This window comes from Chelonia mydas, chromosome 3 (genome assembly GCF_015237465.2).
Source record: "Chelonia mydas isolate rCheMyd1 chromosome 3, rCheMyd1.pri.v2, whole genome shotgun sequence".
NCBI classification, from domain to species: domain Eukaryota; kingdom Metazoa; phylum Chordata; order Testudines; family Cheloniidae; genus Chelonia; species Chelonia mydas.
In genome coordinates this window covers 124,764,382-124,791,555 of record NC_057851.1, presented here as the reverse complement: position 1 = coordinate 124,791,555, position 27,174 = coordinate 124,764,382, and the positions used below count along the sequence as shown (strand labels likewise).

At 40.2% G+C, this 27,174-nt stretch overlaps 1 protein-coding gene across 3 annotated transcripts in view; it reads left to right on the top strand.

Moving 5' to 3' along the window:
- The window catches only part of WDR27 (WD repeat domain 27), a 193,691-nt gene that overhangs the window by 103,629 nt on the left and 62,888 nt on the right, over nt 1-27,174 (top strand). For all 3 annotated transcript variants that reach the window (XM_043543238.1, XM_043543237.1, XM_043543239.1), the window contains exon 24: nt 11,424-11,522. In XM_043543238.1, coding sequence (XP_043399173.1) covers nt 11,424-11,522 — 99 coding nt within the window. The remainder of the gene's footprint in view (nt 1-11,423; nt 11,523-27,174) is intronic.

The window sequence follows — 27,174 nt, the reverse complement described above, 5'->3', positions numbered from 1 at the left end:
GGGAAGAACTTTATTGATTTGGCGATAATCAGAAAAGCATGATTTCCACTAAAATCAGAAAAAAGTTCAACTGGAAAATTTGCAACCAGCTCTACCCGTATCCTTAATCTTCACCCTGTATCCCACTCTCCCATCGCCCAATCCTAAACCTGTTGGCTGCTCCACTTTTCCTCCACCTGCCTACCCAGAGCTCTGCCCCCCATTTCTCCCATACTATGGCCCTCCATTCTTCCCCCTTCCATTCTTCTGGTGATCCCATATGTCAACACTGCACCACTCTATGTGTGCTCCCACTACCCTCTTTTCAACACCAAGAAGCTGCCCAGTTGTAAGAACCTTAAATTTGTATTTCCTAACTTTTTGACCTTACCAGTTACAGTCCTGTCTTGAACCTTTTCAGTTCAGGGTAACATTTTTTTCAAGAAGGTTGCATTGGGACAACTCCAGCTTCCTCTAGATCCCTCTGGTTTCTTGGATCCCTTTCAGTTTGGGTTTGGACATAATTTATGGTACAGAGATGGCATTAATATCCTTGATTGACATATTTCTGGTGACTGACAGAAGTCAAATGTCTATATGAATTTTATTAGCGCTATCAGAAGCCTTTAATACTGTTGACCATGATGTAATGTTGATTTTCATGCAGGATTTGGCAGGGTTAGGTGCGATTTTTCCTTAGGGGCAAAATTCCTCTCTCAGAAAAGTCTGGAAGTGATACTGTGTAATTGTTCATTGTCCTAAAGTCCTCACATCTGGAGTCCCTCAGAGTTCCATTCTATCACTCTTCCAGTATAACGTGTATGGGAGGCTGCTGTGGAGAATCTGAGGCATTTTGGGTTGCAGTGTTATCAGTATGCCGATGATACCCGGACTATACATGCAGTCTATGAAATGCAGGTTTTGTGGCTCTTTCAGTGGATATTACACAGAGATCTGGATAAAAATGAGATTGTTGAGGATTACTGTGGAAAGGATGGTGGTACTGGTTGATAGGAGGAAGAACTGAGGGGGATTGATGGGGATTGTGATGGCTCCATTCCATATATTGGTACAGTAAATGTGTTTCTTGCAAAGGAAGGATCACATGCTTGGTTTACTTTTCTACCCCTAACTCTTTGGCTTCCCAGATAGCAGTGATGGTTTCTAGTGCTTTTATTCATCTGGGGTTAGCTAAGAGATTGTTTCCTTATTAATATGAACCAGGTCTTTGTCACCTCCGCATAGTTTAGAAGCAGCACAATCTTTTATGATGGCTCAAATCTTCAGTTAGTTCAGAATGCAATGGTTCTCCTGTGCAGTGGAAATGGGTGAGCAGAAGCACAATACATCTGTGCTGCACTCGCTTACTTTTCTATTCTAGGTCAGTTCAAGTTTTTGGCTTAATCTGTGATGCCTTCCTCATTTGAGGCCTGGCCACCATGGACACTGCACCTTGTTGCGTACCACTATGCTAGCTGAGAAGTTCGTGTTGGCTGGAAGAAGGGTGTACTTCCCTAGCTAATGTGGAAATTCCCTCTTCTGGTGTTCCCATAGGATCTGTCTATGCTGCACCACAGCTGGCTCATGCCAGCTGACTCAGGCTAAGGGGCTGTTTAATTGCCGTGTAGACATTCGGGCTTGGGTTGGAGTCCAGGCTCTTGGACTGTGCAAAGTAGGAAAGTCCCAGAGCTCGGGCTGCAGCGAAAGCCCAAAGGTCTACACTGCAATTAAACAGCACCTGAGAGTGAGTGCTAGTCAGCTGGCATGGGCAAGCCGCAGGTGTCTAATTACAGTGTAGACATACCTTCAGAGCTCAAGTTTGAGCGTCAACAGAGTACAAAGCAAAGACTAACTTTCAAGCACTAAATAATTCTAAAAGTTTGGCTGAAAAGTATATATAACTCATCTCTTAGCTAAGGAATCTTTCTTACAGAGAAAGGGCCCAATTTTCAAATGTGGACACGGGGTATCATATCAACTTTTATACATGTTGAATGGTTATGCACATAAGTACCCATTTTTAATCCCAAGTTATATTAGTATTTGGACACTTTATTTAATTTGAAAATAAATTAAGTTTGCAGAGCTTTTGTTAAAAAAGAAACATCAGCTGTAATATATACCTTAAAGAGCTATGTCATCAGCTGCAGAATTTTATTCAGTTCCATTGCTAGTTATTATCTGTATTTCTAAAAATAGACTGCATTGTAGTCTCAAACATATTGTGAAAAGGGAAAATCCTGATTTCATAGCTTTCCTAGAGCAAATTCTTTTCTCTGTATTAGATTTAAAAGTGTAAGATGACTCTATGTATGTTGTTAAGTGTTCTAAGGTTCCTGTTACTGAGTCAACTTCAGTATACAAAACAGGAAATAGAATTACTGTATTGCTACAATTTTAGGTTATGGAAAATGAGAGAGAATCTCAGCAGCAGCCAGGAAAGAGGCATTTGCAGGAAACGAAATTTAAAATTTCCTAGATCTTAGCCTAACCACACAGTCCCTCAGGAGAGAGACGGTGGAGGTGAGGAGAGTTTTCCAAGAAGAAAACATTAAAGCTTCAGTTCTGTACTTTGCCAAGCTTAGGAAATATTATAAAAGTAAAACATTTATACTTTCAAAACCACTGCCTAGATACAGCAGTGATTGGTGTAATATAATTAGCTTAAACAGACAGATAAAACTTATATTTGAGGCCTCAAAATTGGCTATCGACTGCTAACTAAAGTAAGGGAAGAAAATGAATCATGAGCTTCTGAGAAAGGAAATTCACAGAAGCAAACTGGAGTTTGATTAAGAGTTCTGCTTATCAAATTTTATTCTCTTGGAAATTTGAAGACTTTAGCTAGAAATGTATGCTGTGCTGCTCACTTCAAGTACCGTACATTGTGGTTTTAGAGATGTTACTGGTTTTGGTGGTATTCTTCAGGTATAAGGGGTATTAATTATTTTTTATATTTCCTATTATAGTTGTGCTGACAGAGCTCAAGCAAGGATTAGGGTCCCTTTGTAGGAGGCACTAGTTTAGCAAACAACACAAAGACAGGCTCTGCACTAAACCCCTCTAAAAGCATGCCTACTTTATTTGGTCAGTGTTCTGGTGACATGTCTGATTAGATTGACACTTCCCTCACAGCACCAAAATGTGGATACATATGTAGGAGATCTGGGGACTACAGAATGTGAAGCTATGCTTATAGATACTGATGAAATTTGTTTTATTCTACATGGAGCTGACAGTGACACCTATGATTAAGGTTGCTGAACACTTTCAACTATAAGGATCCACCGGTCTGGAACCTGGGGTTGTGGTAACTGATGCCTCCATGTCATCAATGGGAGCCAAGTGAAGCAGCATCCAGTGCTTACTGCAGAGGTAGGCACTGCAGGAAGTACCACCTAAAGAGGCCAGAGTGACAGAACCCAGCGGATGCCTGATTGGGCCACCCCAATAATTAAAACCAGGGAGCTGCCCCAGGGAGCCATCTGAGCAACAGTGCAGATGCTGGCTTGCTACAGACCTTGTCTTTTGCCACATCTTACTCCTGACTTCAACCCTGGCCTGGCTTGACCTTGGTACCTGTTTCCTGACTTGGGTTGGTAACTAGTCTCAACTCCTGCCTTTGACCCCAGCCCAGGGGACACTACTGGCCTGGTTATCTCCCTGCTGGCCTTTATGAGCTCCTTTTCAGTTGCTGATAACTTTGTCAAACCTTAACTGCTTGGGTTGAAATGTGTTGTCTACATCAGGCTGATTTCTTTCTTTCCTTTTCTTTCTTTCCTTTCCTTTCCTTTCCAAATTCAGCCAAAGTGGTTCACCTGTTTCTAAGAATGAGATTTAGGGAAAATCCCATTCTTTTGCTAATGTTTAAAAATATCCTTACAGCCATTTGGAGAAGCTCTTGTACCTCCATTCTTTGCAGCAGATTTGAAATTTGGACTTGAAATTGGCTGGGGAGGGAGGGGGGTTGCCCTGAGGTCAAAGAGATGCCTATTATTATCATGTGAAAATCCATCAAGCTTTCAGAAAACTGCTATTTGGTAGACACTTTCAGCTAATTTTTTCAGAGTCTGTCCGCACTGAGCAGGGCCGCTGGGGAGACACAGGACTTTTCCTACAGTTGGTGCTCGCGCTGTGGCATTGGGCACCAGAGCTTGACAAAGGGAGTTTCTGTCTTGTGCTCTCAGGCAGCATGGAGGAGAGGAGGAAGCAGCTTGATTCAAAGGGAGAGGAATGAGGAGCAGGGTAGACAGCGAGGACCAGAGGGACAAAGCCCAGCTAGGATCAGTAGGAAGAGAGCAGCAGAGGGTCAGTTTGAAAGCACAGAATGTAAGAAATCAAAATGTACAAAAGCTCTTTTCAAACAAAGGTTTAGCCTATTCAGCACACCCTTCAACCCTCCTAGCCCAGAAGTATTAAGTAATTTCCCGTTTGAATAAACATGCGTCTCCTCAAAGAAGGACCTTCACCATTTTCCCTCTTTCTCTTGCTATCTTCACACATAGTCTTAGAGAAGAAAGCACTGACACACGTACATTAGGTGCACACATACCCTTTCACGCTCCGGTTTTACTGAAAGTGTTCTGCAAACTTAAAGTAAAAGAAAACACAAATAGGTGTGTGGTTATGGGTGCAGGAAACTTGTTTGGAAACTAATGGTATAGGTAAATGATTTTTACTTTTGGCTGACCCTTGAACAAAGATGGAAAGGAAATATCAATATCTACTGAATCAGTATTTTTATTACAAGAAATTAGTTCTAATATGAAAAAAAGGGATTGACTTTGGCTAGAGTCTGTAGCAGACTTTATGCACACATGCATTTTGGGTATTTTGGAATACTTCCTTGACTGCTCCAATTTCTATTTTATGATATTTGGTTTGCAGAAAATCTGTTCCACTTCTATAGTTGAATTCATATTCAACACTTTTCACAGTCATTGGTGTTATGGTATCATTTATTATTCATTTACTGTTTTTCTAAAAAAAGTAGTGTGTTAAAATCACCTATGTGAAAGTAGAAAGTATAGAGTATTAAAACAGTTTGTGACATTGAAACTGTAGTAAAACTAGAATTGTGGCAGACTCAAATAGAATTTATTGATGTTGGATTTAGTCCATTCCTTAGCAGTGCCTGAATGCAGCTTGTTTAAAAATAAAGGAAATCGTATTTAATAATTAAAGTTAAAAATAACTTACTGAAAGGTTCTTCTTGGTTCTCTCACCAAGTTGAGGGTTTGATTCAAAAGTTCATTGAAAAATTGGAAGCTGTTTCTGAACATTGTTTTGTTCTGGTAATGTGTTTTTTTTATTTGTGACACACTGATTGTTCACATGCTGTAATATTCCTGGTAAAATATATCACAGTACTTAGTATTGGCTACATGGACACTCATATGGAGCCACATGTTGTCATGGCTTCCATGTTGAAACAATTAGTGACTTGCTTCAAAAACTGCCTCAGTGTTAGACACAAGCTATAACCTTCCATAAAAGCTTACAGCACAATAATAGTCTCATGCAGAATATCCACCAACTGTCTGCAGACTCCAAAAGTGGGTGGCAGAGGAGGAAAGTATTGTCTAGAGACATTCAAGAGGAGTCAGGGCAAGGGCAAATTACTACATATACTATTGTGGAAAAGCAAACCAAGTTGCTGCTGAAACCTTAAAGTTGCATTAACTTACAATCAGCAAATCTTCACTGTGTTGTGGCAGAATAAAAATGTATTATTGATGTTTAAGCGCAAAGCATACAGGGGTCTTCTGCAAAAAGGGGCGTGTGCATATTTAAGCGGATGGGGTTAGATGCAATTGGTTTGAGTTTGCTGTATGTTTCCATGTGCCATGCCTCCTTTCTGCAGATTCTGCCATACATGTAGCAGTGCAGTGCTTCAGATATTCCTTAGTGTAGGGATTAATTGCACCTTCCTATTGGAAAACCTGCAATGGGAGCCTAAAAAGGAGAAAACCTCTGCAAGAATTTGGCTCACTCAGTTTTATCCCCAGTTGATCTGTTGGACTGGGATATGTCCTGATTCCAGGATATGAATGAGAGGCCCTATGCATCAACACCATCTCTGTATCTCTGGCAACCTGCCCTTTGCTAGGCCATTTTATTTAGCTGCCTGACTTTAAGCACCCTCATTTGAAAATTTGTGTTATCCTCTCTTTTCCATTTGTAAAATGGAGATAATACCCGCCTTTGTAGGGAGTGATTTGTGATTTTTTGGGGGGAAGAAAAGTGCTAAATAAACACTAAATATTAGGGCTGTCAATCACAGTTAACTCACATGATTAACTCAAAATAATTGCAATTAAAAATATTTATTGTGATTAATCACACTGTTAAACAACAGAATACCAATTCAGCATGTCCTCTGGAATAGTGGTTGAAAGGACATATGAATCTTTAGCGTATCTGGCATGTAAATATATTGCGGCACCAGCTACCACAGTACCATGTGAAAGCCTGTTCTCACTTTCAGGTGACATTGTAAACAAGAAGTGGGCCACATTATCTCCTGCAAATTGGAACCAAACTTGTTTGTCTGAGTGACCGGCTGAAATAGGACTGAGTGGACTTGCAGACTCTAAAATTTTACATTGTTTTATTTTTGAATGCAGTTTTTTTGGTACATAATTCTACATTTGTAAGTTCAACTTTCATGATAAAGAGATTGCACTACAGTACTTGTATTAGGTGGATTGAAAAATACTATTTCTTTTGTTTTTTCACAGTGCAAATATGTGTAATAAAAAAATATAAAGTGAGTACTGTACACTTTGTATTCTGTGTTGTAATTGAAATCAATATGTTTGAAAATGTATAAAACATCCAAAATATTTAAATAAATGGTATTCTATTATTGTTTAACAGTGCAAATAATCTCGATTAATCGTGATTAAGTTTTTTAATCGCTTGACAGCCCTACTAACTTTCAGTTCTGCATAAACAAGAGACCAAGTTCTACACTGGTTTACCCTGTGCAAACATGTTAAACAATGAGGTTAACAAGGTGTAGCACAGAATCTGGCCCAGAAGAGTCTCAAACAATGTATATCTTTCTTGAATTAAACTGTGAAAGGCACTGCATGTCAAAGTAATGTATTCGTATAGTTGAAAGGGCTAGACATTTATTGGTTAGCACTAGTCCACAGGATTTGTGGAGGTCAACTACCAACTAATTTATTTATTTCTAGAATATTTAGAAGTCAAAATAAACCTGCCAGTGTTATTTTAATATCCACTAAGTTTGTCCCTACCCCACCCACAATCCTCAGGATGAAATTGACAGGTGTTTGACAGAAAACAGTTCTGCTGATTTTAAGATTTAAAACAAATCTTTACTTCACTTTTGCACTGTATAGGAAAAGAGTTATAATTATGTATAACTTTCTGACTGCCAAAATATATAATTTTCCTTCCAGGTTGATGATTAGCTGCAGATATTAAAGTATACACCAATTAGAACATAAATGAGGGATAGTCATTAAATATCATCAGTGGCGACATTTTCAACTTCTGCTTTTGAAATCACAAGATAAATGTGAAAATAAATGCATTTAATAGTTGATTGCAGAATCCTTTTGTGAAATTTCTGGTTTTGGTAAATTAAGGATTTTAAAACTGAAAAGTCTGTATGATCTGTTTTACTCTAGACACCTGTTATTTGTGAAGGAAAGGGGTATCTGCACACCACAGAAAGTATGAGGCGCAAAGACATCTTAAGATGACCACTTCCACAACATAAAATGTAAAATGTAGCTTCATACTGAAGATGTTCTCAGAGAAAACTTGATCTTTGTTACTTATGGAAGCTTTGGATAGTCCCAGGCCAGTGAATTTGTGAAAACTAGGCTTGAAAGTATTATAGTAGAACTTGAGAGTTACGATCACCTCAAGAATGGAAGTTGTTCGTAACTCTGAACAAAGTGTTATTGTTCTTTCAAAAGTTTACAACTGAACATTGGCTTAATAAGCTTTGAAACATTACTGTGAAGAAGAAAAATGCTGCTTTCCCTTTGGTTTTTTTAGTAGTTTGTTTAACACATTTCTGTACTGTATTTGCTGCCCTTTTTTTTTTTTTTTTTTTTTTTTTGTGGTCTTTGCTGCTGCCTAATTGTGTACTTCAGGTTCCAAATGAGGTGTGTGGTTGACTGGTCAATTCATAACTCTGGTATTCATGACTCTGAGGTTCTATTGTAGATTTTTATCCGTAAGTGTCGGTAAATGTCAGTTTTACCATACATACAAATTGACATATTTTGATTGATAACAAATGAAATATACAGGTAGGCAAAGAAAGAAAAATGCTGCAGGAGAACTTGAGTCAAAATCCAGTGATTTAGACTTTTGAGTTAGTCTTGTTACAAATGGACTAGTGAATGAATAGTAAAAACAGGTCTGATTTGTTTATTTAAGGATATTTACTTTATATATTTTGACATGTGATGTTGACAATTTGTGTTTAATGGTTTATAAAGTTGTTGAATCTGTCTGTCATTAAATAACTGTTTACCCCCATAATTTCCCACAACTGTGAAAAATGAAAACAATAAAACTAAAAATTGCTTAAAAGTAAACAATGACATCAGTCAAAATTCTAAAAAATGAATTCTGCCAGGCTTGGTCATAACTTACTGTAGGTCAAATTCTGTCACCTTCACTCATGCTCAGTAGCACTTTGTTCTGTAAATAGTCCCATTGAGTCAAATGGGATTACTCATGGACTCTGTGCCCTTAATTCAACCCTCCTGTGCATTTATACTGTGAGACAGTCTTTAATGATCACTTATTAGTGGCCCCATGTGTTAATTTTCTGCAAGCCGTCCAAACCATGTGGTGAGTACAGAATATATCACTTCCCCAGGGGCTTTCCTAAGTGCTTCTCAAACATTAATGAATTTAATCTTCATAATACCATGCAAGATGAGGTGATAATATTCTTTCCCTTTTACAGAGGGTGATTGGGGCATGGTGTGATTAAGCCTGAAATTATCAAGGGTCAACTAATTGGGGTGTTCAAGCTGAAACTTTCCAAAAGAAATAAATAAATTTCCAGCCTGAAGCAGGAGCCCGGTTTGGAAAATTTCATCCCTAATGGCTACAGTTGGGCAAAGTTATAAACCACTCAAGACATGGATTTATGATGGGTAGTGTTAGGCAATCGTAACTATGTGCATCACTGCCAGCTCTCTCTCTAATACGTTCATGCAGTTTAAAAGGAGAACTATGTTCCTTCTTAGCTCAAATTTTGTTGAAAGGTGATTTATATGCTGTACAGTGGAAAGAGTAGTATATTCTTGTAAAGATGTTTATTAATACAAAGAAAGCTAATTTATTGATAACTATTGGCCATTAATCCTATACATTATTGGACAATGTTAATACTTTTATATTTATGGTAGGGTCTCATAGACTTTAAGGTCAGAAGGGACCATTGTGATCATCTGGTCTGTCCTCCTCAACATTGCAGGCCACAGAACCTGACTCACTCCTGAAATAGCCCCCTAACCTCTGGCTGAGTTACTGAAGTCTGCAAATCATGGTTTAAAGACTTCAAGCTACAGAGAATTCACCATTTACACTAGTTTAAACCTGCAAGTGACCCATGCCCCATGCTGCAGAGGAAGGCAACCCCCACCCCCATCTGACCTGGGGGAAAATTCCTTTCCGACCCCAAATACAGTGATCAGTTAGACCCTGAGCATGTGGGCAAGACCCACCAGGCAGATACCTGGGAAAGAATTATCTGTAATAATTCAGAGCCCTCCCCATCTAGTGTCCCATCTCCAGCAGTTTGGGGATTTCTACAAATCTTTCAGCCAGAGAAGTGACATTTCACATAAGTGCCACATTGCTGCTGCACTGGGGACTGGAGAATAGAGAAGCTGCTCAGAGGAACTCTAGATCCCCAGGATGATGCAGCTCTAAGGTCCACTGTAGCTATGTGGGAGTGCAGGGCAGTTGTAGGCTGATGCTGAGGGGAGGCTATTGCATGAATATACTGAACCACAGCCCCATGTAAAGGGAATGCAGAAGAATAGGTTGCATAGGTGCTCCAGGCTCTATACCTGAATTTGGAGGAGGATTTTATTCTCACCAGCATTTCTGTATTTTCCGCATGCAAAGACCTTTTACTCTGGCTTTGAGGGACCAGAATTTTCCTGTGTCCCTACCAAAAAAAGCCTAAATTTGACATTAGTGTCTTTCAAAAAAATAAAATATTGTTACAACAAAGTCTGCTTATTCAAGCAGGCTTTCTTAGCTAGGCTCTGAAATGCTTTAATGAGTTCCATGTTCATCAGCACAACCACAGAGACATAGTGAAAAAGGAACATTCAGTTTCTGGAATTACTATAAAGCCTACTCAGATTGCTGTTTCACTCATACAGTGTTTTCTCAGATACCATTATAACATATTTTCTTCAACATTTTCTTTGCCATATCCTAAATCAGTTTTACTCAATGATCTGTGTATTCCTTATACATTGTCTTTTTATGTGCTTTGAATATAAATACCAGACAATTGTATGCCACATCTACTTCCTTTCTTCTTACCAGCTGAATGGGACAGTAGAGCAGAATCATGCCCTGGCATCTGATTCCTTAAAATCTTTCTGCATACAAAAATACAGGATTTATTTTCAATACATTTAACTCAATTATGCAAAACAAAAGAACTAATGTTAAAAGTTTAAGAGCCTGATCCAAATCCCTTTGATGTCAGTCAGCTTTAGATTCGGCCCTTAGTGCATTTCTGCTTTGGTACCATTTCATCAGTTAAAAACTTGCAAACAGTAATTTTTTTCTACCAAATCTACCTTCTCATGTTTGGTTGACATTCATTTCCCCTCCACACACACCCTCCTGAAACATTTTTCTGGTCAAATCCTTATCAGTGCATCTGTGTCACTAATTATTTAGGAGTTCCATGTTATTGAGAACAATGTGTCAGCCGACAGCTGCTAAGACCAATGAACAGAGAGAAGACAATATTGTTTTAATGTGGCTGACCAACAAATAGCAGTTTTAATCATAGCCATTAAGATGGTAGGGCTTTTTATGCAAAAACTAGATATTTAGAATTTCGAAGAACATCTTTATAGCAAAATAACCTGTTTAAGAACGATCAGACTTGGCACTGTTTCAGTGTCTACTTGAAACACATCCATATACCCTTTTCCCTCCCAAGAAAAAAGTTAGAGTTGCTCTTTTTCTAAACCATTTTTCCATTAGGATACTTTAGAAGCTAACATTTGCTAAATCATTCTTGGTATTATAAAATGTCAGATCTATAGAATTTATATCTGCCTGGCTTTTGTGAAGTATTTACTATAGCTAAAACTTGTTAGCCAGAATGTGTATTCCTATCAAGCTATAATTTAAAGTTTTCAGTAGAAGTCTTAAAAATGAAAATGTAAACCCTTGTTGTCTTTTAGGCTTACATATATGAGATGCGTTCAAGCACCTTTTCCCATAAATTGGCAGGACACACGGAATCGGTGATCAACGTGGCTTTTAGTCCCTCATCTCCCCAGGTACACTTTTTTCCGCTTTCATCCTTTTTGTCATTTAAATGTATACGATCTTCATGGTAAATGCCCTTGATGTCAGTGAAACATTCTCTCTCCCTTGTCCATCTATGTGATCTGAGTGGCATATAATAATAATTACAATCCATTGTGGGCGTTCACATTTATCCTTGTTATATACTGTACTAGCATCCATAATGAATTGAGTCTCTCATATAAATAAGCTCTTTACAAATCAGTTTATCTTCTGTATAGTTTATTTGAATTCAACCCGCTTTCCAGCATCAGCTTATGTAGTCTGAACTGGACTGGTGTTGGGAGTCCAGAAGATAACAGAGGAGACAAGTTTGAAAATGCTGTTGGCTCTCAGCTTCCCTTTATCCACAGCCCTCCAATAAGTGCTCTCCCTATGTCAGTCCTGCTGCTGTTCTTAGCTGTCTCCTGGGTTGGAGGTAAATGAGGGTGAACCGTACAAGAATTTATGCTCCCCAAGTATTGCTGCTGCTTCTTTTGAGGCGATATTTTATGAGAAACAAGTTTTGTGAGGCTGAAGGCTATTTTTGTTAACCTTAGAGAACATAACTCATGTGACATGTCAGCAGAACATTTTTAACTCAAATTTTATAATTATTCCTGGGTGGGTGCTTGAGGCTGGCAAAGTTCAAGTGGTGGTACTAAACTCCTCCTCCCCCAGACATCAATTTAAATAGATCCCCTATGCTTAGTATCTGCAGTATTCCCTTGTACTTTCCTTTACTTACTATAGGCAATATACTGAAATTTAAAAACTGCAACTTTTACTTAGTCATCTATAGCAACTGTCAAGTTAAGAACTGTAGCTGAAGATACTTTTCTAGAATACTTGCTTTGCAGGTTTTCCATTTCTCACCCTCCTTTCGTCTTTCCTCCTTTTACAGGAGGAGAAATATTCTTTGAACTGTCATTGTAAAAGAAGTGAGCTTTGAATGGTTTATAGATGGGTTAAAAATAAAGAGACAAAAGTGAGCATCATAGGGGATTCTAGCTACATTTGTTTCCAGTAATGAGCTGATGCAATAGCAGAGGGAGAAGGGATTTCTTGGAAGAGGTGATTCCATGCACAGACATCCTTAAAGTTGGTTCTAACCATATTGCCATCCCCCAGTAATATGCTGGCAAAATGTCTTTCTCAGATGCTGTGGCTCCTTATCCACTTTTGTCACAACAATGAGTTTATCAGTAAAACAAACAAAACACACACACCCCTTTTTATCTGGTTACATTTTGCCTGTGCAGTGTTTAAAAAAAACAAAAAAAACAAAAACAAAACACCAAATATTTGTTACAGCAAAGCTAAAGCTTATTTATAATAACAAACTCAACGGTTATGAAAAGATGGTGCAGCAAGTCTAGGTTAGTGTCCAGATGAAAATAATACTAATGAATTCAGTAATACCTGAATTGTAAATTTTAATAATTCTGGTAGCGTGTTATCCTTCACTAGTTTATCTACGGCAGCAGTTCTCAAACTGTGGGGCGGGACCCCAAAGTGGGTCGTGATCCTGTTTTAATGGGGTCACCAGGGCTGGCGTTAGACTTGCTAGGGTTATGTAGTCATTTTTGTTGTCAGAAGGGGGTCACGGTGCATTGAAGTTTGAGAAACCCTGGTCTATGATTACTTTGCTCTTAATATATGAGAAATTTGCATTAGAAGAAATTTAAGTTGTTTCTGGACTTATTTTCAAGGATTAAAATTGTCCTTTAAACTAAGTGTTTTTGCGGTGCCTAGCACAATGGAGTTTTGATCTGGATTTGGCAAGTGCTACATTAATACAAACTGCTAATGTCTATGGTTAATCTTTGACAGATTGTCTCATTTTTATGTTTGGTCCTTTTTTATAGAATTTATTGGACTATTTAATGGATTAAATGTTTAGCACTTTCCATTTTTTCTATATACAGATAAATGACTGCTATTCTTATATAGCCAGCCTCGTCCTTTATGCTGCACCACATCATATACCCTTGGCATCAATACTTAGATATCTTTTCTCTGGCAATAACTAGACTAGGACTCCAGATATCTGGGTTGTGTCCTATGCCCAGCTCTGCCACAGACTTTTTGGGAAATCTCAGGCAATTTACATACTTGCTTCTTATGCCTCAGTTACCCATCATTGCAATGGGAATAATATATCACTCTCTGAGCAGTGTTTCTAGTAAAAGTGTTAGTATTTGAGTGCCAGAACAAAGTTAGAGAAATAGTAGGGTCAAGGATTTTACTTTCTTTATTTTATGATCTGAAGGAGCAAAAAAGATTTACGTGCTAATGTATGCCTTAAAGTGCAGGTATAATTGCTATGACTAATTCTGTAATAGATGTAAAGGTTGTATCTGTAGATGAAAGTATTATGGAGACTGATGTAATCACACTTGATGTCTCACCAGTCCATACGCTGTGCGTCTTTGCATTCTTGAATATGCATGTGCTTCAGTTGCAATATGACTATGATGTTTATGATGTAACCTATGGTACAGAGGGTGATAGGTGGATTTTTATTATTAATTTTGTGTTTAACTCAAACTGTAGTATACAGAGGGAAAAGTGGTACACTGTAAACTATTTGGACCAACTTCAGATCTGCAATAAATGGTTAAACAGCCAAGTTATATAAGCCTTTGAGTAACTGACATTGGAACATGCTGACAGAGTCTTAGATTTTAGCAGCTAAATTACCCAAAGATTCTGTCCACACTGAGCACACTCCAGCTTGTTGTTGAGCTGGACTTTCCCTGCAATTGCAGCTCTGGGCTACTGTGGGTTATACTGGGTCTAGGTCCGGCTAACAGTATGTGAACTGAGTGTAGGGAGCCTGTCACTTCTGTGTTCTCAGACTCCCTTCTCACAGATAGATCTGCACAGGAGCCATAGAAAGCATCATATCAATTTTCTGCTGACCTGCATGCATGAAGTTATCTGTACAGCTGCCAGTTGGGAAACGTGCTTGTGGATTTCTCAGATAGTTGAAGTTAGCCCTAAAATCACCATAGTATTCAGAACTGGCTACAGATAACTTTGGATGTGTCTGAAAAAATGAATTATCCTTTACTAGCTTCTACCACAATATATTTCTCCTAGTGGTCACATCTGGAGATTTCAATTTAGAAAAAAAATCTGTGTGAAAACTTCATTCTTCTGCTGTATTGGGTCACCAGTGACTGTTCACTTAATCATCATCGACATGTCATTTTCCCACAAGCAAGCCAGTTTTTGTAAAGTCAGGGAAAATTCTTTTTCGGATTTTTATTTACTGATTTTGGCTTTGATTGGTGTTAAATCAATCTTAGGTTATCCTTGTATAGACATGCATTTTTTTCAATATCATAAATAGTACATTGAACATTAAGACTCTGCAGTAGCTCGTCAGAGCTTGAATTATGTGATTTTAGGACATGGGGCCAAATTAATATCTATGATCCCATTGAAGTGAAGTCAGTTGCACCAAAGAGGTCTTCGACTCAGAATGGTTTGTCTCTCTGCGGCCAGTTCAGTTTTCTTTTTGTCTACACTAATTTACCAACATGCCAAAACTAGAAGGATGCATGGCTCATTAGTTTTGAGACAGTTACTGTTTAACCCTTTAAAGAAATACATACTTTGTGTCTGAGGGGGATACTTGTCCACCTACCATCTACTTTAAGCTTCTTTCCCAAGAGACTAAACTTCAAGGAGTAAAAAGTGCCACTGAGTTGTAAAAATCCTTTTACAGAGATTATAGACTCCTAGACTCTAAGGCTGGAAGGGACCATCATGATCATCTAGTCTAATCTCCTGCATATATCAGGCCACAAAACCTCACTCACCCACTCCTGTAATAGACCATAACCTCTGGCTGACTTACTGAAGAATGTTACAGAGAATTCACCATTTACACTAGTGTAAAACCTGCAAGTGACACATGTCCCATGCTGCAGAGGAAGGTGAACCCCCCTTACCCCCAGAATCTCTGCCACTAGTAACCTCCCTCCAACCTAACAGTTCACCTTTCAGTATGACTCACTGTAGTCTTTCCCCTTTAACTAATTCCTCATCCACCTTTTAATTCTAATATGAATCCCCATCTTCTCCAATTTAACTAATAATTTCCCATTTGAAACTGTATTAGATGCCATACTGATATCCAGGCAGATTAGATCTACTACATTTCTTTTGTCTAAAAATCAGTTATCAAAGAAGGAGATCAGGTTGATCTGGCACGATCTATCTTTTGTAAAACCATATTGTATTTTATCCCAATCACTGCACACCTCTATGTCCTTAGCTACTTTCTCTTTCAAAAATGTTTTCTGCACCAATAGTTCTGGTTCTTCCATTTGGGAACGGCGAGACATCAAGATGATATGGAAAATTTTGTGCAGATATTCCAATGTCACTAGGATGGCCAAGGATAGATACAGACTTACAAAAACATGATTTTTAAGGAACAGAGAAAACGTCGTAAGTTCTATGCACCTATTCATCCATTCTAGAACCTTCTCTAGCTTAGTTTTCCCCAATAACATGAGCTTCATGTTCCAGTTCAGTTGTTAAACTGGCTGATGAACCAGAGAAGGCTGAGAGAAAGACCATTACATGTTTCTCCCAACCTGGTCTGTCTTTTATGCCAAGTCTCGAATCCTTCATCCACAATGACTTGAGATCTGTCAAACTCAGCCTTTTTATATCCACTACTTTAGCTGGAGAAGAAGTTGTTTCAGCAGCCCATACATCTTTGAAACAGTTTGTAATGGTACTCTATCTTCGTTAGGAAATGTGGGTCTTAGCCAAAGCTTATGTTGCAATTTGGTCTAGAGGAATGCTACCACCTCTGCCTTGCTGAATCCAAAGAAGACAGCTGCATTAAAAAGAAAGAGGCCTACTATTAAACTTGCATATGATGTGCCATTCAAGGTTCAGTATGTTCTCTTGTCATGACATTGGGCTAAATTCTTCCCTCCCACCTATGCAATCCCCATAGACTTCAATGGGGCTTCACTGGTGCATGTGAGAGCAGAATTTGGCCCAATGTGTCTCTAGACTAGATGTGTACTTTAGCCCAAATCCTTCTGTCCAATGTAGTCAAATGCAAATAGTTTAAATCTTGTTAGTAAAGTTTCATTTAAGTACAGTAACTCCTCATTTAACATTGTAGTTATGTTCCTGAAAAATGCAACTTTAAGTGAAACGATGTTAAATGAATCAAATTTTCCCATAACAATTAATGTAAATGCAGAGGGTTAGGTTCCAAGGACATTTTTGGGGGTAGACAAAAAGCATTATATACTGTACAGTACTGTACTGTACTGTGGTTGGGAAGTGCCCCTGGCTTACCCCATACAGGCACAGCCCGCTGCAGGCAAGGACGCTAGGAAGCACCTTCGCAGCAGCAGTGGCAGCTTACCTGGAGAAGAACAGGTGCTGACTTTGCCAGGGGATGCTCCAGGCCCGCCTCTTCCCATCCCCGCTCCACTCCAGGCCCACCTCTTCCCACCCCCATTCCACCTCCTCTCTGGAGCACGCCGCATCCCCGCTCCTTCTCCCCCTCCTCCCCCCAGAAAATCCTAAGCCAAACAGCTATTAGGACTTTCTGGGAGGGAGGGGGAGGAATGGCGAAATGGCGCTTCCCTGCTCCTTCGCCTCCCTCCCAGAAAGTCCTAAGTGCCGCCAAACAGCTGTTTGGCAGTGGGGGAAGTGCTGGGAGGGAGGGGGAGGAGGCAGAGAAGAGAAACTTGTGCAATGCTCCCTTGTAAAGTCACTGCTCTTCCACAAAATCTTACAAGCAGTGGACAGAGCGGGCAGCCAAACGACATTATAAGGAGCATTGCACCAACTTTAAACGAGCATGTTTCCTAATGGAGCAGCGACATAACTTTGAAATAACGTTAAGTGGGAGGACGTTAAGTGAGAAGTTACTGTATAGTAATAATAAAAGAAAATGCAGCTTATAAAAGTAATCTTTTATCAGCAAAGTTTTTAAAAAAGAATATCAAGATAGTACTTAGACAAGACTTTACTTATTTAAAATTTATATCACTCATTACTAAAGTTAGAATGCCACACATCAATAAAACAATTCAAAAATTAACAGAATGAGCCTTTAAATTAAAGGCATAACAGAACATCCTGCACACTTACAGAATCATAACTGTCCAATTCCCAACTATTAAATGGATTCAGAGATCTATCCAAAGCATTAACCGTATAAATACAACCTGTACTATGCTCTGAATTTTGCCAAATGTAGGCCAACATTTAAAAGGACAACTAGCCTGATTTTCAGGGCCTGGTTCCTCAATACTTTTTGGAAATCAGGCCCCAGACAAATGTGAAGTTGGGCACCCAAAAGTGAGGCATCCAAAACGCGCTGGCTACTTTTGAATATCTTGGCTTTGGACTTTCTTGAACTACTGGAGGGAGCAGACTTCAGATCTGCAGATCTGTCCTGCTGCTGGCGCCAGGGACTTTGACCTTATGAACCAATAGTTGGAATGACCCAGCCAATTGGAACTTCCTCAGTGAGACACAGGGAAAGAGGGATTCTCTCCGTTAATTCATTACAAAGTGTCTTCATTTGCTTATGTAGTTCTCATCTGTTTCTCTACATCAGGGGTTCTCGAATCTCATTGCACCGCAACTTCCTTCTGACAACAAAAATTACTACATGACCTGAGGAGGGGAGAGAGAAGTCTGATCCCGGCCAAGCCCTGCTGCTCTGGGAGAGAAGAAGGGGGGCAAAGGCAGGGGGGCCAAAGCTGAAGCCCCAGGACTTCAGCCCTAGGAAAGGGGGCTGTAACCTGAGCCCTGCCACCCAGGGTTGAAGCCCTCGGGTTTCAGTTTTGGCCCCAGGCGGTGGGGCTTGGGCTTCAGCCCTGGGCCCAAGCAAGTTTAAGCCAGCCCTGGCAATCCCATTAAAATGGGGTCGTGACCCACTTTGGGGTCCTGACCCCCAGTTTGAGAACTGCTGCTCTACATCTATCAGGCAGGTGGGAGAACACAAGCTTCTTTTACAGATTTGAATAGAAAGCACAAACATTGTGTCTCAGTTATTGTAAGACTTCACATTCTGCAGAAGATAAACTTGTTTATGCCAATGAAACTATTCTAAGCACATATGACAGCTGTGAAAAGGTGGGGGGGGGTGATTTTTTTTGTTTTAAAAAAAGCTTTCCATAAGTGAACAAAGCTACACAAGGACAACTTAGTTTAATCAAGGGACTCTGCAAGATTACATGTGTTGCCAGGAAGCCACAGCTGTACACCACATGAGTATGGTTAAATGTGATTGCTACTATCAGGGATGTGTAGAAGTTTCTCATTGCATAGCATATTGATAATAAAGTACTTTAGAGTATTTCTTACAAGTTTAGATATTTTATTGAATACTGTTGTAGTTTTAGAAATATTTACATTTTAGTGGTGAGGGAGAATACTATACACTAGACTACACAACTGTTCAGCTTTCTAGCGAAAGTCCACTTAAAAAGACTCCTGACCCATAGAGAGGCAGATCACTGGTGGATTGGGGAGGGAGAGGGTTGACTGGGCAAAAGGGAGGGGAAGTTGCTAACAGAAGCTAGAGGTGCAGGAATAGGATCTGTTGGGGTCCCTGAAGGAAAGGCAGTTGTGGGGAGTCAGACACCTGGCAAGCTGGAGAGAGGGAAGCAATCACGGGGGAATGCTGTAGAGACGACTAAACTAACTAAAGGAACTGGAGAGAAAGTACCCACAAATGTGCAGGAAAATAAGAGACAATATTGACTACTGAGGGACAGAAAATTCTGGTCTTGGATGATATACAAGAGCTTGTAAAATAACGGTTTGATAAAAATGTGACACATTATGGGAAGGTCCCTTCTCTCTCTCGTGCTCTCTCTCTCTCTCTCTCTCTCTCTCTCTCTCTCTCTCTCTCACACACACACACACACACACACACACACACACTTCAAAACACCATCTATTTAAAATCTTAGCAGTAGCAATTAAGGAATGTATCACAAAGAAAAGTCCTGAAATTAAAATAAGGCTAGACCAAATAAAACAAATACGAGATGGAATAAATCACATCCCATATCTTATAGTCCTTGGAACAACTCAGAGAAATCTGGGTCTTAGCAAACAGCGGATAAATTATTAAAAGAAAAGACAGACAACTTCTGTGTCAAATTAAAGTATCAACAGAAAATGTTCCCAATCTTCCGGAAGAGTATGATATAGTCATATACAACATCTTGGTCCAGCTGCTGGAACATGTCTGAGTTGTGCTCAGCACAGTATGGGAGACAAAGCAAATGTACTGTTAAATCATCTTTTATGCCTCCTCCCCTACAATCTTCCAATCCCCAGCATAAAGTAGAGTGGCCTCAGGATTGTTATACTTTGTGCCAGCTGCCAACAGCCCCCAAGTGCTGACCTGGTAGCCAGGGATGCCTCAGCCATGCCCTTCTTTCTTCCAGACAAACCCCCTTTTATGGGGGAGGCTGGAAAGAGTATATGCTGATATTGTGACTGTCACCCTGTAATTAACCCATGACAGGAAAATGCTCAGGGGGGCATGTTTCTAGCAGTTTTATTTCTGCAGAGTAGACACCAAGATCTGTCCATATCCATACCTACTCATGTATAATGATGCTATACCAACCTCAGGAGACTGATTCATCTGCAGGTTTGCTAACAATTAACCAAACCCCAGCTTCACTTTCTACTACCATTGTTAATGTCACATTGTTACTTCCTATGTGACATCATTTATCTTTAGAATAGAGATGTCTGGTTCGTGACCCTTGGCCAGGAGGTTTTGGCTTCCACTCACATCTGGCCCTTTCCTGTTAACGGAGGCATGGTGGGGGGACCCAAGTCCCTGTGAGAAGCAACACAACGTTGTCCTCTCTGCACAGAGTCTAAATCTGCTGCCTTGAGCTACTTCCTACCTATGTGTTTCTTCAGTTTGGGGTATGACCCCTATAGTCCAAACTGTCAATAGCTTCCCCAAAGAGGCCAAATGAGCTCGAGCCGCTGGTTCTCAAAGGGGTTGTGGTTGGAGAAGGCACTGCTTGAAGGGCTTACTTGCTCTGTAGTCACCTCTCAGACCCAATCTTCTGTGTGGCTTCCTAGAGAAGGATTCACCTCTCCTACAGTCTGTCCACCACCCTTTGGCTAGGCTTCTGAGCGCCTTTTAACGCTCTCGTACAGCCAGAGCATTCTTGGCAGGCCCAGAGGGGCTGGGCTACCTGACCCCAGTATTGCCTTTTATCCGCTTTGAGCCCTGAGTGGGGTTATATACCCCATCCCAGGGCCAAATTCAGAGGGGAACTGTAAAGGTGTGTGAGTTTTTAAATTACATGTTAAGTCGTATGCAGTGTTATTGTAGTCATGTCGGTCCCAGGATATTAGAAAGACAAGGTGGGTGAGCTAATATCTTTTATTGGACCAACTTCTTTTGGTGAGAGACACAAGCTTTCGAGCTTACACAGGTCCTGAAGACAACTGGGTTTCAATTAGAAGACTATCTTTACTCCTATGATACCAAATGTCATCATGTGTAATTTTGTTCACAGCAAAGGTTCAAAGAGTATTAAAAGCACATGTAATTGAGCAGATTACTTATCAGAGGGCCAGATCTGTTAGGAAGGAGGCTGGGCGAGTATGTTCAGAGTTTCAGGTTAGGACTGTGTGCTTCAAGAGATTAAAGGAGAAGCTCTAGGGTGAAACTCTGGTCCTATTCAAATCACTGGAAAACTGTTGTTGACTTTGATGTGACCGGAATTTCACTCCTGATTTCTAGCAAGAGCAATATAGAGGGCTGGCCCATGGCCCATTTGTATAGGGGTACGAGTGGATCTGTAAGAGAATTAAGTGGGAAGAGAATGAGAAACAGACAAATTCTATGAAGTAACTTCTGCCTGCATAGGAAATATCCTGAGCCAAAAATAAGCTTGTGATTTTTTTGTACATTTTGGCCTAAACTTTATTGTAGATTACAGAATATTTTTAGTTAATATTGTTAAAGCAACAAAAGACCTTACCCACACATTAGGTTTTATTATCATTAGCGTCATCATTTATGTTGTATTACAGATTGAATTTTATTCCATTGACTATCAGTGTGTCAAGAAGCAGGAAGGAATAGCTAAAATGTAAAATGTAATAAAATGTAAAATGTAGCCTAATATTTAGGCTAGGCAACAGTTGTCACAGAGTAATTTAAAATATCTATTTAAAGGAAACAATATCTGGAAAGTAAAAGAATCCAGGAGTTGAACACAACTTGTTTATTTCTTCCACCTACCCCAAAAAGTACTTCTCACATCTTGGTTGGGGAGCGAAAAATAGCAGTGTAGATGTTTGGGCTGCGGTTGGAGCCTGGGCTCTGAGACCCACACTGGGATCTCAGAGCCCGGGCTTCAATCTGAGCCCAAATGTCTACCCTACAATTTTATAGCCCTATCGGCTGGCCTGGGCCAGCTGTGGCTGTGCCACGGGTCTTTTATTGCAGTGTAGACATACCCATAGAGACCATGCACTCCTAGTATAAGTTAAATTAACCCCCAGACTTCTCTAGCTCATACTGGAGCTGGTATAAATCAGCCCACAAGATCAGGGAGCTGCCTCCTGTTCCCTGATTCTCCCCACACTCTTCTTCACTGAACAGAACTCAAGACTCAGGGGAGAGTCTATGTTGCATTAATGGTGGCTTTTTACATTCAATTTGATATAGTCATAATGAAACACATTGTTTCCTCTACACTCCAATTGAGCAGTTTTTCGCATGAGTAGTGTCATTGAAATCATTGGAATTACTCACATGAGTAACAGGTCACCAGCTGGGAGGAAGGGGATCTCAGACTAGACCATTATGTCTAAGAACCCTGTTGATAAAAACTTTCCATTTTCTTAACAGCAGTAATTTTTCTGTGTGTGTCAGGTGGTAGGATGAAGTTCACCAATAGTGAACAATGCTTTCAGCAGTATCAAAGTTAATGACATCATGTAGTAATTTCCTTCCTAAATTTCTTTTGTTTCCTAATCCAAGCTGGCACTGTGCTCTCAGTTCTTTGGTTATATATCTTTTAAGGGGAACTACTTTCCCATGTATTATTGAACTCTCAAAGAAATCTGGAAGCCCTTTCCTTGGATCCTCAACCTGAAACACTATGACTGAAACTCAGTCATATTACATCTGAATAACACTAGGAATTTTACTGGTTTGAACTTTGATCTGGCCCACCTAGTTCCAGTAGTAGCTAGCCAGATACAGTAACAACACTCAATTATGGAACATTCCTTGTAATGTTAGCTATTTAGGAAAACCCCTCTGACTGTCCCCCTTTTACCACTGTATTTCTATTTATGCATGCTCTTAATCCTGTATATTTTTCATTACTCATATTCCAGATTGAATATATCAAACTTTAAAAATAATCATGCACTTCACTGGTGCCTCAAAGATCTGTTAGGCAAATTTTGCTTCCAGTGCTGCCTTGTATGTTATCTTTGAAGTGCAAACACGCTTATGCAATATTGGCACTTTAAAATAATGTTGGCAGACTGTGCCACAACAAAGAGAAGCAGAATCAGTTAAGATGATGAAAGGGTATGTGGTGAAGATGACCATGAAGTAAATGAGGTATGAGTCTACTGTTGGTTGGACCTTTTTTACACACTTAACTTAAGAAAAATATTAGTGTATGACTGTACAACATAGAAAGCATATGGCTATATTAATAGAATTCAGGTGATTAAAATATTCTAAGTAATTAGGGCCAGACTGTTGTTAAACCACCATTATGCCTAAGTAATAACATTGATTTCAATGGAATTACTCCATTTTTCTGTATAAGCATAATGAAGAGCATGACCTGGGCCTTAGTGTTTCTAAGTGTTTCTGCATCAGTAAAAAGTAGTGAATTCAAAATAGTTGTTAATGTTCTTGCTAGTCAACCGTGGAAAAGTTTGCAATGTATAGACACATTTTCAAAATGTAAAGGATCTCAATCTAAGTTTGGGAGATAGGATTGATTAAAAGTTTCTAAAAAAATTTGTACACTAAGTTGCCTAAAGATAAAATGATGGCAGCTTTTTGTGAGAGCTATTGGTAAAACAAATAATCTTGTATTTTTTATAAAAACATATTAGTAATGAGGAGTTGGGGGGGAATGTACAGTTAGAATTATTATATGTATGGGTAAATGGAAGAAAACTAAATTTAGCTTACTATAATATTATTTACATTATCACTTGAAGATGCATAAATGGTCAAAAATCATGTCCTAGATTTGAGATGGAATGTGTATATATACATAAATAATATATACATATTTTATATTTAAATATGTAATAAATTTGACCAAGATGTGACAACTGCGGGTGTCTCGCAAATTATTTTTTTTACAAATAGAAGATCTGGTCTTCACTTTGACCATTTAAAACTTTTGGTCTACAAGATCAAAGGAGTCAAATTTTTGTAATGCTTTGTAATCTGCAGCGTTCTTTCCAAACAAAACACCCAAATGTAAATACTGAGGTACAGTATCTGAAGATAAAGCTTAAATCCAGCTGGTACAGTGAGGCCATATTCCTTTGAGATTTTGGCTACATAGACGGGAAGTTGTGGATTAGGCTCTAGTGAGCTATTGCCAAGAAACACTGAGCATATTTTACTTATCTGGAAAATACATTTTGCATCAGATGAGCTGTTATTTTCAGCAACGTTCAGTGAATGTTAAAATATGAACTAGTTTGCTAACAGTTTCTCACCACCCAAGTTCAAGAGTGGCAGATAATGCATTAATTTTGTTTAGGCAGACGGGGCATACTAGTGTTCATAAAACATATTTACATGATGCTGTCAGAGTGACCTATCTGTTACTCATGTTTATCTCAAATATACTGTTACCCCTTTTGATCCAAGCAGTTAGCCAATATTTGGGGTCTTGTGGGTTGTTCCATTATGGGGGGAAATTGATGATGAAGTCAAGTATGTCTTTGATACAGTCCTCTTTATTTATAAAGAATGAATATAAAATCCCGAGTCCCTGTCAAACAGCTGGTGATCGTTTCTTGGCTGCTACTTTGAATGGTGATCACCTATGTGTATTCCGCTGAGGGTGCACATGAGTTCCATGTGCCTTAGACCAGAAGATTTTTCACTTGCAGTGTCCATTGGTCCACACCTGCACCTTATGCCTCCTCGTGCGCTGAACCAAGGGCATAAGAGGAAGTGCAGACCTATTTCCTTTCTGCCGATTGTGGTCTGAGACAGAGTCCCTCAGCATTCCTGCTTCTAAATCCGTTTTTTTGTAAATAGTTCTACTCTCTTCTAGGTAGGTAGATAGTTTTAGTACTTACTAAGTTAAGTGTTTTTGGAATCAGAGGGGCATTCCTCTCTGTTACCCCTCTCTTTTGGGGTACTTAATATGCCTAAGATCCCCGGCTTGAAGTCCTGCATGGCCTGCCCCCAGGTCTTCCCAGGGAGTGACTTATACGAGTCTTGATTATGTTGCCTTGGGGAGCCATACATCCCTTCCAGTGAAATGTTCTTCTTTTGCATTCATTCTTTTCTACCCCTAACCCAGCCATCTTGTGAATTCTGGCTCTGAAGACACCCGAGGGAGTGGTTGATGAGCCCCAGTCTGACCTCCCTGCACATTGGCCAGAGGCACCTAATGGCATCCCTCCTGGTCTGACACTCTTTGGCTACAGATCATCAGATACCAGGCCTAAGGACTATAACAGGCAAAGACGGGAGGGGAGAAAGGTCAAACACCCTCATAAGAAGCAGGGAAATCCCCATCCCAAGTGGTGAACTGCCTCCCCTATACCCTCCAAATCTAGTGAGACTCTGCACCCCAATATGGGAGTGTCAGGAGCTCACAGGGAGCATGGATCCATACCACCAATACTGAGAGCTAAGAGTGTCCCAAGACTGCTGACCTAAGAAGAGGTAGGATTCTGGGACTGATCCCTATACCAGCAAAGGAGCAATTGTCGACTGGACCAATGGTACTGTACCACAGCAAGATGAAAGACTTGGTACTGGTGCTCACCATCCAGCCTAACTCAGCATCATTGGCTCCATCAAGAGGCAGAAGCTCCCCAACCATTAGCTCTGAATATACTGTCCTTGATGACCTGGTTGTATATTCAGAACCAGAGTCATTGATACTCTCAAAATCAATAGTCTCTAGGTAGAGACCCACACCATCCCTGCACAAAAAAAGTCCATTTTAGTTCCAACACAAATTATAAAATTTATTGAAGTCATTCCAGACTCTAGTGCAGCCAAAATATTCTTCTGCTAGGACAGATTCCACATGATGTGAGACTTCATTGCCCAGTTTCAACTGAGCCCTCACACTACAGTTCTATCCTGCCTGGTCCTTCTAGGCCAGTAGCTCTCAACCTTTCCAGACTATTATACCCCTCTCAGGAGTCTGATTTGTCTTGTGTACCCCAAGTTTCACCTCACTTAAAAACTACTTGCTTATAAAATCAGACATAAAAATACAAAGGTGTCACAGCACACTGTTGCTAACAATTGCTTACTTTCTCATTTTTACCATATAATTATAAAATAAATCGATTGGGATCTAAATATTATACTTACATTTCAGTGTGATATTTGAGCTTGTTTTTCACTTGTGAGCCTTGTCTGAAGTCTGAGCTGCAGGCGGCAGGGCTGAACCCCGAGCCCTAGGTGGTGGGGCTGAAGCATGTAACTTAGCATCACGGGGCCCTCTGTGGCATTGGGGCCCTGGGTGATTGCCCTGCTTGCCGCTTCCTAAGGCTGGTCCTGTGTATCTGAGGTGTTAGGGGGACAGGGAATGGAGGCTTCCAGAAACTCAAGGTATGCTCATGCCAGGATTGTCAATTCTGATGCACAATTCAATCAGATTGTCCAAACCTAATTGAGGTTCCACCCCGCACAAGCTCAGCCTTCATCTCCTCATTTAACCCCAGGCAGAAATGGTGGTGCTGTGCCGCCTCGTTTCACCTGGTGTCACAAACCAAACAACAAAATTCAGCAGTGTACTTGGTTACAGGACAGCCTCCCTGCTGTAAGGCCCAAAGGGTTGCTTTGGCGGTCCACACATGGTTGGGGTCACCAGAGATAATGGACATAGCCTGAATGAAGTCCTCTAACTGTTGCAAGAGGGGGATGGACTGTTCCAGGAGCAGAGAAGCCCAGGCCAAGGCCTCTCCAGTCAACAAATGTAAGATGAGCCCCAGATGGGCCTGGTCCCTGGGGAATGATTGGGAGCGTTGGAGGAACAGGAGCCAACATTGGTTCAGGAACCCCTGAAACTTGTCCCAATCACCATCAGATTTGTTGGGCAGTCGAATCTTCATTTCCAGGAGGGGCGGAGTAGAAGGAGCCAGCATTCTGTGATTGCAGTGCGGTTACTTGCACCTGCAAGTTCTGGATGGCATCTCTCAGTTCCGCTGGGGCCTTAGTAGGGTCCATGCTAGCATGGAGAGGCCTGGCCCCAGTTTTAAGGGATTCTCAATCTGTCAGCTGACCAGGATAAGGGTGGTCTATGCAGCAGGCCTAATGATTGGGATCAGAGCCGTAGTCAGGAGCCAAAGCCACGGGTCAAACTGGAAGGCATAAACCAGATACCAGAACCAAGGGTTGAGCCAAAG